This window comes from Cupressus sempervirens, chromosome 10, assembly GCF_028749045.1.
Source record: "Cupressus sempervirens isolate cs-2001-9-10 chromosome 10, ASM2874904v1, whole genome shotgun sequence".
NCBI classification, from domain to species: domain Eukaryota; kingdom Viridiplantae; phylum Streptophyta; class Pinopsida; order Cupressales; family Cupressaceae; genus Cupressus; species Cupressus sempervirens.
The window spans coordinates 343,344,209-343,361,405 of NC_143127.1; the positions used below are offsets into that span (position 1 = coordinate 343,344,209).

The 17,197-nt window shown below is 33.1% G+C and overlaps 1 protein-coding gene across 3 annotated transcripts in view; it reads right to left on the reverse strand.

Annotated features, from left to right (window-relative positions):
* The window catches only part of LOC149533991 (MADS-box protein AGL24-like), a 160,172-nt gene extending 145,949 nt beyond the window's left edge, over nt 1-14,223 (reverse strand). For 2 of the 3 annotated variants that reach the window (XM_089804401.1, XM_089804399.1), the window contains exons 1-2: nt 13,928-14,084; nt 13,597-13,790 (exon numbers count right to left, since the gene is read on the reverse strand). In XM_089804401.1, coding sequence (XP_089660527.1) covers nt 13,597-13,778 — 182 coding nt within the window. In that variant the 5' untranslated portion in view covers nt 13,779-13,790; nt 13,928-14,084. The other variant, XM_089804400.1, reaches the window with a different exon arrangement.
* Between the last annotated feature and the right edge of the window lie 2,974 nt (nt 14,224-17,197).

Genomic DNA, 17,197 nt, shown 5'->3' on the forward strand with positions numbered 1-17,197 from the left:
TATCCCCCTGTCAGGAGGAACCCCATGCAGAATCTTGCCAAATACCTTAATGTGCCTGTCAAATATCTCCTAGATATCTGGTGGATGACTCCTCACCTGTGACTCTTGTGAAGTTGGCATAGTGAAACATTCTACTGCCCACTCTATGTAATTATACCAAAAAAGTCTCTACATTCTCCTCAGGGAAACTACTCTACAACTCCCATCTGAAAGTCCTCTAAGTACAACTGTTCTTCCCTCATGTTGAAACTTCATCTCCAATTTCGCTAGGTTAAGTGTGAACTCTACTAGCGAGGCCATCCATACCATGCCGAGGATGACATCATAGTCTCCCATGTCTACCACATAGAACTCATCTTCCAACTCATAACCATCTCCAAACCTAATGTGAAGATTAGATATCTTCCGAGTGCATAATAGTTTGTCACCATTAGCTACCATAACTCTAAATCTAGCGTGCTCCTCAATCTGTAGACCTCTCTTGGCTACCAATTGTGAATCTATAAAATTAGGTGTAGCCCCAGTTATCAATGAGTGAGATCACTTTCCGCCCTTGGATAATACCTCTGACCTTAAATGTGATTCCCTTCTGAGCCCCTGTTAATCGTGCTAATGACTTCTCATCCTCAAGAATGTTGTTCTCCTCTATAGTGCTATTCTCATCTGAATCAGAGTGTTGATCCTCCCTCTCTGACTGTGACTCTTCTGCTGAGAAATACTCCATTTAATATGCCTTAGCCTTGGAAGGACACTTATGAGATAAATCCCAAGGCTCTCTGCAATGAAAACATAACTTCTTCTTTCTTAAATCATTCAAGGTGTCATTATCCAACTTATCTATTTTGGGTTGAGCATCCTTGTGAAAAGGTTTTTTGTCCTTCTCCTTGTCCTTTTTTATATAAGAATCCTTGTGCGGAAATCTGCTCCTAAATGAAGAAGGTGCTAAGTCACGAGCCTTTTTAGTGGCCTCCTGCAACATAGCTGGGTCATGCCCCTTGAGCCAACCTCACAAGGGTTCTGAGAGTCCATCCATAAACACTACTACTAACCTCCTCTCTGAAATATCTGTGACCAACACAGCTAACCTCTCAAACTCACTCATATACGTCTCAACTGATCCCCACTGGTTGAGTTGTGCCAACTCCTTAAACTGTAATTCGGGATCCCTAGTATCAAATCTCTATATGAGCTTCTCAGTGAACTTCTCGTAAGATGTGATCTAATTATGTCCCAAGGTTACCATGCCATGGTGCCACCACTCATGCACCGATCCATCCAAGTGAATAGCCGCATACTTTATTGCCTTCTCTTCAGGCATAGGATTCTGCTACAAAAATGTATCCATCTTCTACACCCAAGCTCGTGTGGTCATCTTCCTTGAAGCATCATAATAAGGTAAAGAAAGTTTCCCAACTTTCTTTCTCAGCTCAAGGTTTTGACTTCGACCTCTTGATCAGGGCATGTGTCTCATCCTCAAGTCCAAGTAATCTCTAAGAGAAATGTCCGCCTGAAACTCCAGTCCACTAGCCTCCCAATCCCTCCTAAACTGATCCTGTAACTTCGCAATCTGCGGTTCATTAATCGGTTGAACTAGATCTCTGGGTGGGAAGGTGGGTAGAAGAGGTCTCGACCTGACTGTTTGAGTTGAGCGTGCAACATGTCTAAATTATCAGCCTCATTTCCATTGTTGTCATGTCCATTATTACCATTAATGTTGTCTCGGCCTCCTTTACCATTGCCCCTATTATTGTTGTTTCCACTGTTGGCATCACTTGGATTAATATTGATGCCCATCTGTCTAGCCATTAGCTGCAACATCATATCCATTCGCCTATTTTGCTCCTATTGCATCATATCCATTCACCTATTCTGCTCCTGTTGCATCCGTTGCCCCTCCTCTAATGTACCCAGTAACCTGAACATTACATTTTCTTGATCTGGACCGGTATTCCTATCATCTCGGTCACCCATACTGTTGTCTTGTTCAAAGAATGTCTCCTTTGTATCTGTATGATTGGATTGTATGTCCCTCTGCACGAATGAACTACCCTATTCATTCTGCAAGTCTGAACTCCTACTTTGTCTTCCTCTGGTATTGCGAAAATTATAAAGCCCTTGTCGCATGCTCAAACATAAATGCTAAGATCTCCACAGGATGGCAATACTTATAGCTCTGATACCACTGTAATGGGCACCTTAGAATGCCCAAAAACTGAACCAATTGCCGAAATAGATTTTTTAATGCAAACTGAAGACGGAACCAGTGCTGAAATTATTTTAATTCTCAAAATGATGAAATCAAGTACAAAGCAATGTATTCCAAAGGTCAAACCCCAAGGGAATGACGTCTAGAATGTTACAAGAGAGGATGAACGTCCTCTATTGCCAAGAAAGATATGTGATTTACACATCCAAGCTCTTATCAAATGTCATTCACCAAAAATCGCATACTAAACAAGGAGACTCTCACCCCTATTTATCCTTTTCCTTCACCCTTCTAGAAGGAACTAAAACATTAATTAATTGCAAGTGCTAGAAGCTTCCCCCTTCCAATAATTAATGCACTCTCTAGAAACTCCTCCCTTGCAATACAATAATTAATTGTGCTTCTAGAAAATTAAATTACTAGAGGCTTCCACCTTTCCAATAATTAATACACACTCTAGAAGCTTCTCCCTTGTAATACAATAATTAATTTAATTAATTAAATATAAAGTCACCTTTTAATTTTCAATTTTAATTTATTTAATGACTTCATAAGAAATTAAGTTAATTTCCTTTTATGCTCCACTTAGACTTTGGGGAACGTGAAGGCTAAAAGATGGGGTCATTACATAATCAAAATACTATAAATCCTATATAAGTATATTCTTGTCTCTGAGCTCTGCAAAATTGTATTTTTATATTACTAAAAAATGTCATAAAAAGAGTAAGAGTTATTAAAACATCAATTTTCTAAAATAATTATATATCTTTAGTAATTGGACATAAATTAGTCAAAAATAGGCATTTAATAGATATTTTCAATTGAGAAAGTTTGAACACTTATATAACTTAGCAAGAATGAATCTAGCCAGATCATATGTTTGACCTATATTGATTTTTAGTTAGAAATACTTAAATTTAGTTGTTTTGATAAGTTAGCCTAAAAGGTGACATAGTTTTGTGCTTTACCTGTAGAAAATCCTTGTTTCTAGCAGGGAAAAAAAAAGTATCGAAAGTGATGAATCTGAGATGGATACGCAAGATGAGGATGATGCCAATTTTATTGAATCCCAGGATGATAGGGAATTGGTGGGCCTATGGGAAGATAATGTTGATGGAATGGAGATAGATGATGAGATTAAGGAGCTTCCCACTTTTAAGAAACATAAAAATTCTCCATCTACCGCTAAGTATAGTAAGAACATAGGTACTTTGTTGCCAAAAAAGGATAAAAAGACTTGGGAGAAATAGAGTAAGCAAAACAATATTAGGAAGGAGGATTTTGTGGCTAACATCATTGGGTACTCTACTTCTAATTCTGGGGATGTGCATCCTATGAAATACACGAAGAGTTATGGGGACCAAGACACCATCATTGCTCTAAATCCCTTGGATATTCTCAACAAAGCTAAGGAGAAAGTTGAATTTACTTTGGCCTTTGATGGTCGGGCTTATAATGAAATTATTTACCTTTGAAAGAATGTGGATATCCTGGAGAAAAGTTTGTAGATTGAAGTGGAGGTAAGGAAAAGGATGGAAGGAAACTATGACAAAATTCTAGACCAATTAAAGTATTTTGAGGACACAATAAATAAAATTCTTAAGGATAGTGACAACATGGTCCATTCTTTTATCCTAAAAATTGTGAAACACAAAGGAAAGATGGATTTGGAGGGTATTGAGCTTGAAATTAATCCGTACAACAAAGAAAAAGAATGTAACAAGATGATGTTGATGGTCCTAGGAAAAGAAAAGGGGTAGACTCAATAGAAATATGACGACCAAGGCTTAGAAGGATCCAGAAGATAGTCCCGATGTGAGGGAGATCCAGGATGGTAAAGCTCTTAAGGAGCTGGCTTAGGTTTGGGTTCTTTGTTCTTTCCTATTTGTGTGTCTTGTTTTTTTTGGTTTTTTGATGGTTCCATATGCTAGCTTGTTGGATGTTATGCAGACTTATTTATTTCTTCAACATAGTTCTTATTTTGGACTTTGTTGTTTATATTTTATAATTTGATACTTTGTAGGTTTTTGATCCTTGTAAAACATTTTTTACCTTAATCCAAAAAAAAAATTTATACATTTTTTGCATCGATCTTTCAAATCACATTCAATAGGACAAGAGAGCACAAAAGAAAAGATAGAAAAAAAATATTTCTATCTTGCAAAAACTATATACACGATCTAATCCAAAAGCATTTCTAACAAGTTTTTTTTAATTAATTCAATTATTGTTAACACTTGTTAGCTCTAATATGGATATGTGCACTGGTATTTAAATTTAGATTTTCGGAATAATTTAGTCTAAATACCTTAGATAATAAACATAGATATATTTGGATAACAATAAGATTATGTTAAACTAAATAGAAGATGACGATTTAAATATATTCTTATGGACTTTTAGTTTTGTATCACAACTTTTACCACAAACCTTATTTTGTTGCATCCTTCATAATTTCTTACCCTAGGATAATTAAGATATAGTATCATTTCAAGATAATACTTGGACCATAAAAGAAATCTATAATATAATAATAAATTATATAGAATAAACCAGTAAAAATAAAGTTCTTATATATCTTTCCTACTTTATTTAAATCAAGATTGTGAAATTTTTCATTTTCAAATTTTTAACTAATTTTTGTACATTAATAAAGTATTGAGCTTATTTCATACTCATCCTTTAGTCTTTTAGAAATAAAATAACTGGCATGTGTGTGTGTACATACATACATACATACATACATATAGATATATATACGTACGTATAGATACATATATATACGTACATATTTATATACGTACGTATATGTATATATGTATATATATATATATATACATACATACATACATACATATATATACACATACATACATATATACATACATACATACATATACATGTATATACAAATACATATACACACACACACACACACACACACACACACACACACACACATATATATATATCACCAAGATTAATCATTCTCAAGGTGCCTATTTTCATAAATACCAACTAAAAAAATTTAACCTTCAGATTAAATAAAAATACGCACCTCGACAATAATTATTCTCAAAGTAATATATATATATAAGCTAATGGAAGTCGCAGTGCAAAAGGAAAAACATTTTTTTTCTATTTTGGTAAGGTTAGTATCAATTATTCTTCAACATTTTATTTTTTAATTCTATATATGGTGTTCAATTTGCACTACTTTAGTTTTTTATTTTTTTTTAAAGGCATTGTTACATAAAATATTATAGTTAGGACTCTACAATTAGGGTTAGGGTTAGGGTTATCATTAGAGTTAGGGTTATAGTTATTATTAAAATTAGGTTAAGGTTACAATTAGAGTCAGTGCTAGACCCTTAATATTGGTGTATATAGGGTTATGAATAGTCAACTTGTGGCTATCTTAATCCTTACTTAAGTCGTGTTACTATTATTATATTATTATTTAGGTAGGTAGGTCGGTCTAGGTGTTATATAGGGTTTGTCTATTCTTGACCTATGCATGATTAGTTATATATAAGAGGTTGTGAGTCTTATTTCAAGGCATATATTGTGAAGTGTGTTCTCATTGGAGATATTTGGAGGTTGCCTCCTTGAAGCGGCGTATTACTTTTAGTTATTATCAAGTATTTGTAGAATATTTCTTATTATCTCTTCCATTGTACAAGTTATTACATTACAAGTGGTATCAAAGCATGATCTTGGCACCATAGAGGCAAGATTTTTTCTCAACATCGGAGGCGATTTTGGGAAGAGCATAACTTTTAGATTTTAGCACTTTTTTTAATGATTTTTAGAGGGTTTTTGAAGACCATATTAAAGAAGCTACAGTTTAAAAGGATTGGAGCAAATTTGAGCAAATTATTGCAGAATTATTATTTCTACACAATTTATTGAGATCTACATATCGCTTGCATCCTGTTGAATTGGAGTATAACTTGTATTGAGTTTTTGAATACATAGTAGAGAAGCCTACATTTCTAAGCTTGGTGAAATTGAAGCAAAAATAAGCAAATTAGGAAAATTCACTCTCAAGGCAGAAAATTTGCTAATTTTTTGGATTTTTTCAAAATAAGGGTATCTTGGCCCTAGTAAGTTATAGCAAAAAAAAATATTTTTAAAAATTCAAAGAATCTACATATCATTTGTGTGATTTATTTCAAAAATATTCGTTTTCATCATGACGAGGCCTCCAACAAGAGGCAAAAATAATGCTACCACAACGGGGAAAACCTCTGATAAGGATTGGGAAACAACAGAGGATAATAATTCCAATGAGAAAATAAGTAAGTTCAAGGAAGAGGTTAAGAGGGCTATGTGTGACCTATGAGGAGATATATTAGATATATGAAGCATGTTAAGCACCTATATGAATGAACCAAGGAAGGAGTTCTTAAGCAATCAAGGTGAAACCTTCAAGTCGACTAATAATGACACAAATTTTAATAATCCTATGGGATCTAGGAATTTTTTTCCAAAGGTGGATATGTGCAAGTTTGATGGTAAGGATCCTCTAACATGAATAAACCAAATGGAGAAATTTTTTGAAGTACATCAAACCCCATATGGACAAAAGTTCATGATGGCTTCCTTATATCTAGAACTAGATCAATTCATTTGGTATCGTTGGCTTTGTACTCATTGGAAGAAAAAGGGTCTCATAGTATTGCGGTCACTTTTTACAGAAGAACTTCGAGTACAATATAGCAATAGTGTGACAAACAATTTCTTTAGCTAGCTTGCTAAGCTTCAAGAAATAGGATCAATTAAGGATTATATTCAAAAATTCCAAATTCTATCCTTAAGAGTGGATACAATTACAGAGGAGAACTTGAATGATTTATTCTTGGGTAGTCTCAAGGATCACATTCAACATGAGGTACACATGTTTAGTCCTAGCTTAGTAAATAAGTCCTTTATATTAGCACACAAGGTAGAGGAGAATTTTTCATTCCTAGAAAGCAAGGGGCTAATGTGACAAGAGAAAAAGGATATTCAACACCTTCTCTTCCTCAACCTACTAGGTTGACTCCACAACAAATTGGGGAGAAAAGAGCTACAGGGTTATATTTCAATAGTGATAGCAAATACAATCGGGGACATAAATGTAGTGAAAAGAAATTGTTCTATATTAAAGGTCCAAGTGAGGAAGATGAGGATGAACCCATACTAGAGGAGGATACAGAGTTAGGTGAGGAATCACAAGATTCTCAACCAATCATTTCTTATCATGCACTTTTAGGTTTCACTGCACCACAAACTCTCAACGTAATGTGTTTCTTAAAGAAGCAGAAAGTAACAGTGTTGATCGACTCAGATTGTACTCGTAATTTCATCAACAAAAAGTTGGCAACTCTTCTAAATTATTTTATATATCGAGCCCCAAAGTTTCAGTTTTTGATTGCAGATGGGGGTACTGTTAGTTGTTCAGCGAAGTGTCATAGCATTAAATTATCCATGGGAGATTATCAACTTAATACCCCAATGTATGTGATATCCATGGGTGTGGTCAATATTATTTTGGGAGTACAATGGCTTACTATATTGGGAACAATTGAGATGAACTTCCAAGAACTATTCATGAGATTTCAATCAAAAGGAAAGGTAGTGGAGCTAAGGGGGTTGAAGGCAAAATCTCCACAAATGGTAAGCTCTCATAAAATGCAAAAGTTGCTTAAGAAAGGAGCGGATGGATTTGTGGCCTAACTGTGCTCATTACAAGTCTCTCAATCTAATGCTCTTACTCATCCATATTTATAGGCAATGATTGATTGTCACTCAGTGATTCTTGGAGATTTCCCTAAAGGACTTCCTCCTAAGAGGGATCATGACCATGCCATACGACTAATTTCAAGGAGCTAGCCACCAAACATGAGGCCTTATAGATACGCACACATACAAAAAAGTGAGATACAAAAAATTGTTGAGAAAATGCTACAAGCAAGAATTATCAAGCATAGCCAAAGTGCTTACTCCTCACCTATGGTGATGGTGCATAAGAAGGATGAAATTGGGCGCATGTGTCCAGATTATAGAGTGCCCAACAAGTACACCATTAAAGATAAGTTTCCTATTCCCATCATTAATTATTTGCTAGATGAATTAAATGGCGCTATGTATTTTACCAAGTTAGGTCTTAGATCAGGTTACCACCAAGTTCGGATTAAGGAGGAAGACATTTGTAAGACAACATTTCGAACTCATGAGGGTCCAATGCACCATCTACATTCCAAAGTTTGATGAATTCCATTTTTGAGTTCTTGAGAATGTTTGTGTTAGGGTTCTTTGATGATAGATAAATTTACAGCAAGACTTGGGAAGAACATTTGCAACATGTAAAGATCAAGCAAATTATAATTACTCAAAGATCATCAACTCTATGCTAAGCCATCCAAGTGTGCTTTTGGTCTTAAGGAGGTAGATTATTTGGGACACATAGTTTCACATGAAGGAATAAAGGTGGACCTTAACAAAATTAAGGCTATCATGGAATGACCTATTCCAAAAACCAATAAGAAGCTCAGGGGTTTCTTGGGATTGTCAATGTACTATAGAAGATTTTTGAAGAATTATGGTCATCTAGCAGCACCCTTCACCATTGTATTGAAGAAGGATTATTTTCATTGGAATGAATCTGCTAATGTAGCATTTGAGCAATTGAAAGAGGCTATGTGTACAACTCCAGTGTTTGCCACTCTGGACTTCACCAAGGAATTCATTGTGGAATGTGATGCTTCTGAAAATGGGATAGGAGCAGTTCTCATGCAAGAAGGTATACCAATTACTTTTGAGAGTCATCAATTAAAAGGTAAAAATCAGCTCAAACCTATTTACGAGAAGGCAATGCTAGCAATCCTTCACGCAGTTAAACAATGGAGGTCTTATGTAATGGGTCAACACTTCAAGGTTAAGACAGATCATGATACCCTAAAATATTTTTTGGAACAAAGACTATCTTGGAAGAGAAACAAAAATGGGTCACTAAGATGTTGGGATATGATTGAGATTGTATATAAGAAAGGGAAGGAAAATATTGAGGCTGATGCACTTTCCAGGAAGGATGAAAAAGATGAAGCCTTATTGTGTGCCCTTTCAATATTACAAGCAAATTGAGTGCTAGAAGCCAAAGCAGAATGGAAAAATGATGTTGCAACAAGTAATCGCATCCAACAAGTAGAAAGTGATCCTAGTAGTTTAGATAAGTTTTGTTTTAAGGGGGGTATTCTCTGGTATAAAGAGCGTGTGTATCTCTGTGATAATTCTACTCTTCAGCACAAGATTCTCACAAAGCTACATGAGTCTACAGTTGGTGGTCATTTAGGATTTTTGAAGACATGTCATCGGTTCAAGCAAGATCTTTTTTGGGAAGGGTTAAAAGGTGATGTTCAAAAATTTGTGGCGGAATGTTTGGTTTGTCAAAGAAATAAGGGGGAGACAATTAAGACACGATGTCTCTTGCAACCCTTATTTATTCCTAGCCAACGTTGGGAAGAGGTATCCATGGACTTCATCATAGGGCTTCCCAAATCTAAAGGTCATAGTGTCATCATGGTAGTAGTTGATCGCCTCATTAAATATGCACATTTCATTTTATTATTACATCCTTTTACAGCAAGTATTGGAGAATATCCAAAAGCTACATGGTACACCTAAGGTTATTGTCAGTGATTGTGATCCTATATTCACTAGTCACTTCTGGAAAGATTTATTCTCATGTTTGGGTACTCAATTGGCTCATAGTTCTTCGTATCATCCTCAATCAGATGGGCGAACTAAGGTTGTTAATAAATATTTGGAAGGATATCTATGTTGTTTCACTTCACAGAAACAATTTCAATGGCCAGATTGGTTGCCTCTACCAAAATGGTGGTAGAATACTTCTTTTCATATCTCCTCAATAATGTCTCCATTTTTGGCACTTTATTGATACCATCCTCCTTCCATCACATCATCATTAAAGGTGTCACTAGCAGTTCAGGCAGTAGAGGACCACTTGCTTCATCAACAACAAGTACTTTTAAGACTCATGGAGAATTTAGCTATGGCACAAAACAGAATGAAACAACAAGCGGACCAACATCGTAGTGAAAGAAATTTTGAAGTTGGGGATTGGGTCTTCTTGAGACTGCAGCCTTATAAACAAATCTCAATGAAGCAACAAAAATATAATAATAAATTATCTCTAAGATATTCTGGACCATACCAAATCATGCAAAAGATTAGTGGCGTTGCCGACAAGCTAGAGTTGCCACCAACAACAAAGATACATCCAGTTTTTCATGTTTCTTGTTTGAAGAAGGTAATTGGGCAGCACAGTCCTACTCAAATAGTACTACCAGAGCTTGATGAAAGGAAGAATGATTTTGGAACCAAAGTGCATTCTTCAAACATGCACGAAGAAGTTAAGGAATAGAACCCTTACCCAATATGTCATCCAATGGAAGAATTTACTAGTTGAAGAGGCTACATGGGAGGATGGGGAGTTCATTCAAAAGAATCCACACTTGGTTAGCATTGAGGACAATGCTTCTTTGAAGAGAGGGGGCATGATACGCCCTTAATATTGGTGTATATAGGGTTATGAATAGTCAACTTGTCGCTATCTTAATCCTTAATTAAGTCATGTTATCATGATTATATTATTGTTTAGGTAGGTAGGTCAGCCTAGGTGTTATATTGGGTTGTGTTTACTCGACCTAAGCATAATTCGGTATATATAGGAGGCTGTGTCTTATTTCAGGGCATATATTGTGAAGTTTGTTCTCATTGGAGATATTTGGAGGTTTCCCCCTCGAAGTGGCCTATTTCTCTCAATTATTATCAAGTATTTGTAGAATATTTCATATTATCTCTTCCACTATGCAAGTTATTTCACTATAGTAAGGGTTAGAGTTAGGGATAGAGTTGGGATTAGGGTTACAATTAGGGTGAAAGTAAAGTGTTGGGGTTAGGGCTAGGATCATGGTAAGGGTTAGGATTAGGGATAAGATAAGATTAAAGTTAGGGTGAGGGTTAAGGTTAGGGTCAAGTATAGACTTTAGGATTATGGTTAGAGTGAGGGTTAGAGTTAGGGTTAGTTTAGGGGTTTGGATTAGGGTAAGGGTAAGGGTTAGGGTTGGGGTTAGGGTTAGAGTTAGAGTTACGGATTGGGTTAGGTTTAGAGTTGTGGTTAGGGTTAGAGGTAGGGTTAGGTCTTGGGTTAGAGTTAGATGTAAGGCTCAAGAAACATGATCAGAGAAAGAGTTAGGTTTAGAAGTTGGGTTTGGATTATACTTACTTGTACAATTAAAAGGTTAAAATAATAAGGTAATGATATAATATTGAGCATATAAACTTTTTTTCTCATTAAATGTGGAATGTAAAATGGCAATGCACGCAATAAGATTAATAATATAATACCTAAGGGCGATGTTCAGATAATATAAGAGAAAAAATAATTCTACATTCTTTAATAATAAGTGGTAAATACATTATTGATTTTCAAGACATCTGAGTCTACATTCTTCTACTTTTCTCTTTGAAATTTGTTTCCCACTTTTTATTTTCTCATAGCAATCATATGTAAAGGGTGGCATAATTCTCAAGCCTTCTAGTGACTTAAAACAGGACATGACGACAAATGTTAAACCTGCTCTTTCTCTTAGACCTATGTCAATTGTGGCTTTTGAAAGGGTTAGCCCTTGAGATTTGTGAATTGTCAATGCCCATGCCAACCTTAATGGCAGTTGGAAGGTCCTACCCCTTTGCAATGGTACTATTGGTACTATTTTTGGATGATGATCAGCAAATGGTATTCCAGAGTAATTATCAAATTCAACTATAACATATGTCGATGGCTCAAGTGGAGTTGTTCTTGGTTTATAGTCAATATTTCTAATATAGCCGAGTGATCCATTCACAAGACCGACTTCTATCCATAGGATTGTAGTTAGCATTACCCTTGCATTATTATTGAACAACTCTCTATCGAGTTCTTCAGTTGAGAAATCTTCATTTCTATTAGCATTCCTTGACTTAGTTGCAAGGTTGCGTGCAACTAAATCGAGATTGTGAAATTTTTTATTTTCAAATTTCTAACTAATTTTTCTACATTGAGACATTATTGAACTCATTATTTCATACTCATCTTTTAGTCTTTTAGAAATAAAATGATCAAATTTAAAGATTTTATAAAAATAATACATATAAATAATTTTTAATAATGACATTATTGTTATTACCAACATTCTTTGTGTTGTTCAACATCCCACTGCTTAAAAGAAAATTATATATTTCCTCACTTAATAAAAAATAAATATATATGTGGACAGAATTAAAATAAAAAATAATAAAGAAAAACCAATGTATCTTAAAAAAAAGGTTAAAATGTTTTATGCTTTTGTTACCGAGGAACCTAGAAACTTCGGAAATATACGGGGAAAATACAATATGCCGTGCAAGTTTTCCTTCTCAGGCAGAACTCCCTGTAACAGTTATTTCGAATGAAAACCATATTTCGAACGTTCAGAAAAGAATGAGGTATAAAATTGGGGTTTCCAGTAACACAAATCTCAGTACTCTACTCATCAAATAAACGAAAAATTTACCAATAAAAAATGCTAGCACTAAACTAAATGTGAACGGTGATTACGCATTGCTGCAATGGAGGGACTGACGCTAAAGTTCTTCGTACGGCAATGTAACTTTGAATTTCGTGTAAATTTCACTCACTAGAGAAACTAAACCAACAGAAACGTGAAAGTCTGATATTTACATAGCAGAAAGTCCATTTTACGGTTAGCAGTTTTTCATAGATTTCAAATGTGCTAAATAAAGAAAACATTCGCTTGATTTCTATTGTTTTATCAACTTTTATTATAGATAGTGGCTTTTACATGAGTTCATAGTTTCATCTATAATCGTTTCTGAAAGTAGCAGCAAATACAATTTTGTTATTTTTTACAATTAGTAAAAGAATAAAAATTATGATAAAATGAAAAAAAAAATTGAAAATCAAAAACTCCTCTCTCCTCTGGCAGATTTCCCCAAGTTCCTTTTATATTTTCTTTGAATCAGTAAAAGAATGAGAAATATGATAGAATGAAGGAAGAATTTATAATTAAAATTAATTAAACAATTAAAATAAAATAAAATAAATTGTTTTGAAAATAAAAATCCTCTCCACTCGCAGATTTCATCAAGTTGCATTATATTTTCTTTGAAATCAGTAAAGTAATGAGAAATATGACGAAGAAACAATTTGCTTTTCTTAAAAAACAAAAAACCTCTGCGCATTTCATTAGATTCTTTGAAATCAATCAAATAACGAGAAATGTTGGGATAAAATGAAGACAGATCCATAATCATTTGGTTAAAATCGGTAAAATAATGAATACCTGGAACTTGCATACTCGAAGAGCTTTCCGGATGAAGAAAATATGATAAGACCTACATCTGCGTCACATAAAATCGAAAGCTCCTTCGCTTTCTTAATCAAACCCCCACGCCGCTTGCAGAAGGTCACATGTCTGGCCGCCGCCTTCTCTATTTTCTTTATCGCAATTCTCTCTGGCGCCATCTCAAATCCAAGCTTCAAAACGTAAATTCACACTCCGTCTCAAAATAAGCACAAGATCGCACCAGAACACCACACAAATCCCTCTCAAAAAATAACGTAGGAAACTAAAATTAAATTCAAGAAAGCCGTGAAAGCTAACAAATATTTACGTGTATGGTGCAGATTCATTCCACAGACAGAAGTACATTGAAGACTGTAAATTTGCGCCACTTTAGGAAATTCTGTGAATGTTTCAATTAAAGGACAGCGATCCGTGCTAACAGCTCATTCGTATACTTAATGTAGCAGGAAAATGCAAAGAATTGATGTGAGGAAGGGCGTACCTGATTGATTTATGTCCGGAAATGTTCATCTGGGAGCGGCTATACTTGAAATGGTCCATTTATTTGTACCTTAAACCTCGTTTCCATTAATGGTCTGAATCCGTAAAAGAGCAATGGCGAATGGGCCAATGGATCCGTAAAAGTTCTCCTCTTCTGACATCACGAAAGATGCGCGGGACAAATCAAATCATGTGGGGTTGCCTGAATTCCCTTCTCGGAAAACGATTGTTTGGTTGGAAAGCGAAAATATGTGGATTCCCCTGCAACGGAGGAAATGAGGTCCTCTTAACCAAAAAGAGAAAAGGGAGTGGGAGAAACTCAATCATTGTCGGATCAGATGCGCAAAGGGAAAAGTTCGCCCGTGCTTTTTTAACCAACTTAAATCTTCATCATAGTTGGGCCTTGAAAAGGACATAAATGTGGAGGGTTAGGTAGTTGGCCAATGCCTAGCGGACAAGTTATATTCACCAACATGCAGTGTCTGTAAAATAGTCTAACAGACACAGTCTAACGAAGTTATATATATTTCTATTGTAAATTGGTGCATTCTCGTGTAGCTTTTAGATGAATTTTTAAATTGAAAGAAATTGTGTCACCAATTTAAGATTAGTTTTGAGGTTGTAGAGGTTAAAAGCATGTCATAAATTATAAATTTAGTTTTTAGATGAATTTTTAGGTTTAATGTTTTCATTAGATCTTTATTAATTTGTGCAACCCAAAAAAAATTACTAAGTTCTAAAGTTCAACAAATTTTTTATTTTTAAATTAATTTATATTAATTTATTCTCTTTTTCTAATTGGTCCTTGCATTTTTGTTGGGTTTTTTTTATTTTTTTACTTCAAAAAATACAATATTTTCTAACAACTTTATCATGCATTAATGAGTTCATTAATTACAACTTTATCTTTTCCATATTTGAAACAAGTTTATTATTATTATTATTAATTACAACTTTATCTTTTTCCATATTTGTCACAATTTATTAGATTTTCAAAAAAGTAATGTTTTTATGTTCCACACCAAAAATAATGTCTAATCAATATTAACTATCACAATTTTTAGTTTTCAAAATAGTTTTTAAAATGTTATATATTTTAAATTATTTTAAAAATTAGTTTTATATAAATCAATAATCATTGTAAATTATTAAATTTGACTTTTTATTAAAATATATAATTTCTATTAAGAGTTGTATTGCTTTGGGCGGGGGCCCTAGTTCGGTTGGCTAAATTTTTTCTGTTGCAAGAAGTTGTCACGGGTTCTAGTCTCTCCTGTCCTCGTGGTACTGGTGGGCATGTCGCGCCAACGCTATCGGTCACGTTAAAAAGTTTACCCGGCGCACTGCAATTTATAGGGGGGGCCGTGTTGCACCCGATTCCTGCAGTCTAATAAAAAAAAAAGAGTTGTATTGCTTTATATATAGACTTTAATATATATTAATTTAAAAAAATAAAAATAATTAATTTCTAAACTTAACTTATGTAATAAAATTCTAAAAATCTTAAATTTCTTGGTTAAAAATCTATTAATTTAAATTTGGTGATTTTACAATGCATTAAGTTCTATATTTTTTTAAAATAATTAAAAATAATTAAATTCCAAATTTAACTTTTATATTCTACATGTAATAATTTATAATAAGATTTATTACGAAATTGCTTTTAGTTTTATTGACTATTTTCATATTATATATTTATATCATGTTTAAATTAATAATCAATAACGTATATGATATAAATTTATTTAATATTGTACAAAAAATTCATAACTTGGTATTCTCTTCAATTATTCATTTATCAATTAAATATAATCATGTAGTAATAAAGATATAATAATCATTTTAGCTACTAACTAAATTTGTAAATAATTTGATCTCAAAAATTAAAAATATATATTATATCTAATATTATACATATTATTTAAACTATATTTAATATATCGATATTACAATGGTTTAATTATAAACTCATTTCTCATCAACTTGTGCTAAATTTCTCTTAGTTTTTTATATTTAATATTATACAACAAATCATAAAATAACTTAATAATCTCTTGAAGACATTTGTTTATCAATTTAATGTTACTTAGTAATTATAAGAGTAATATTTATCTTATTTAATAATTATTCAATTTGTAATTACTATTATTGTGATATGATAGAATACATTGGGTTAAATTAAAAGTTTGGTATAGTTGATACCCAATATGATAATAATTAATTTTTTCACCAATAATAATATTACAAATCTACCTTCACTTCTTCACAAAAGGCAAGGACTCTAGCTCCATCAAGAACTTTTGTTAAATTGAGAATTTGTGTCATTAATTTAAGAATTTTTTTTTATCACATGTTAAATATTTTTTGATTTGTATAAATATTCTATATGTGAAATATTCTTTAATTTCTATGAAGAATATAAGGTTTTTATATAACATTATGTGGTAGAAAATATCTCACCTACTTAAAATTAGCTCTTGTCACAAGTCAATTATTCTTTACTTTCATAAAAATAAAAAAACGTTCAAAAGTTTAAGGTAAAAATTAGAACCAAAATTTTCTCAAAGTTAATGTATTTACGCAAATTATATTTTTGAAATTTTATTATTTATATATTATTGAATCATTGTTTACAAATCTATATCAAATATTAGATATTTTGTTTTGTACTTCTGTGCAATCATTGATCTCTGTGAAAGTATAATCTCTTCTAGTCCCTTTAATTTGTTTTTAGAAAAACATGCAAAATATATCTTTTGTCCTCCCTTTAAATAGTTTTAGGAAAAACATGCAAAATCTATCCTTCCTCTTTTGTAAAAGAACTTGTGTTCTATTTCTTGTATAGCTCCTATAAACTACAACAAATAATATATTATGTATGATTACAAAGGTAGACAAAATTTTATTCAAATTGGTGATAAAATTTTTAAAAAAATTAATGAGACCAAACAATTGAAAGGTTATCTCTTAAGTTGATTTTCAATATGAAATCTATGGAACATAGCCTCCTTAAATTTAACTGCTTAAAATTTTAAGTTCAAATGGACTAAAAAAACTCCGGACATTGATCTTAAATAATTCTAAAAAGTATGAATGA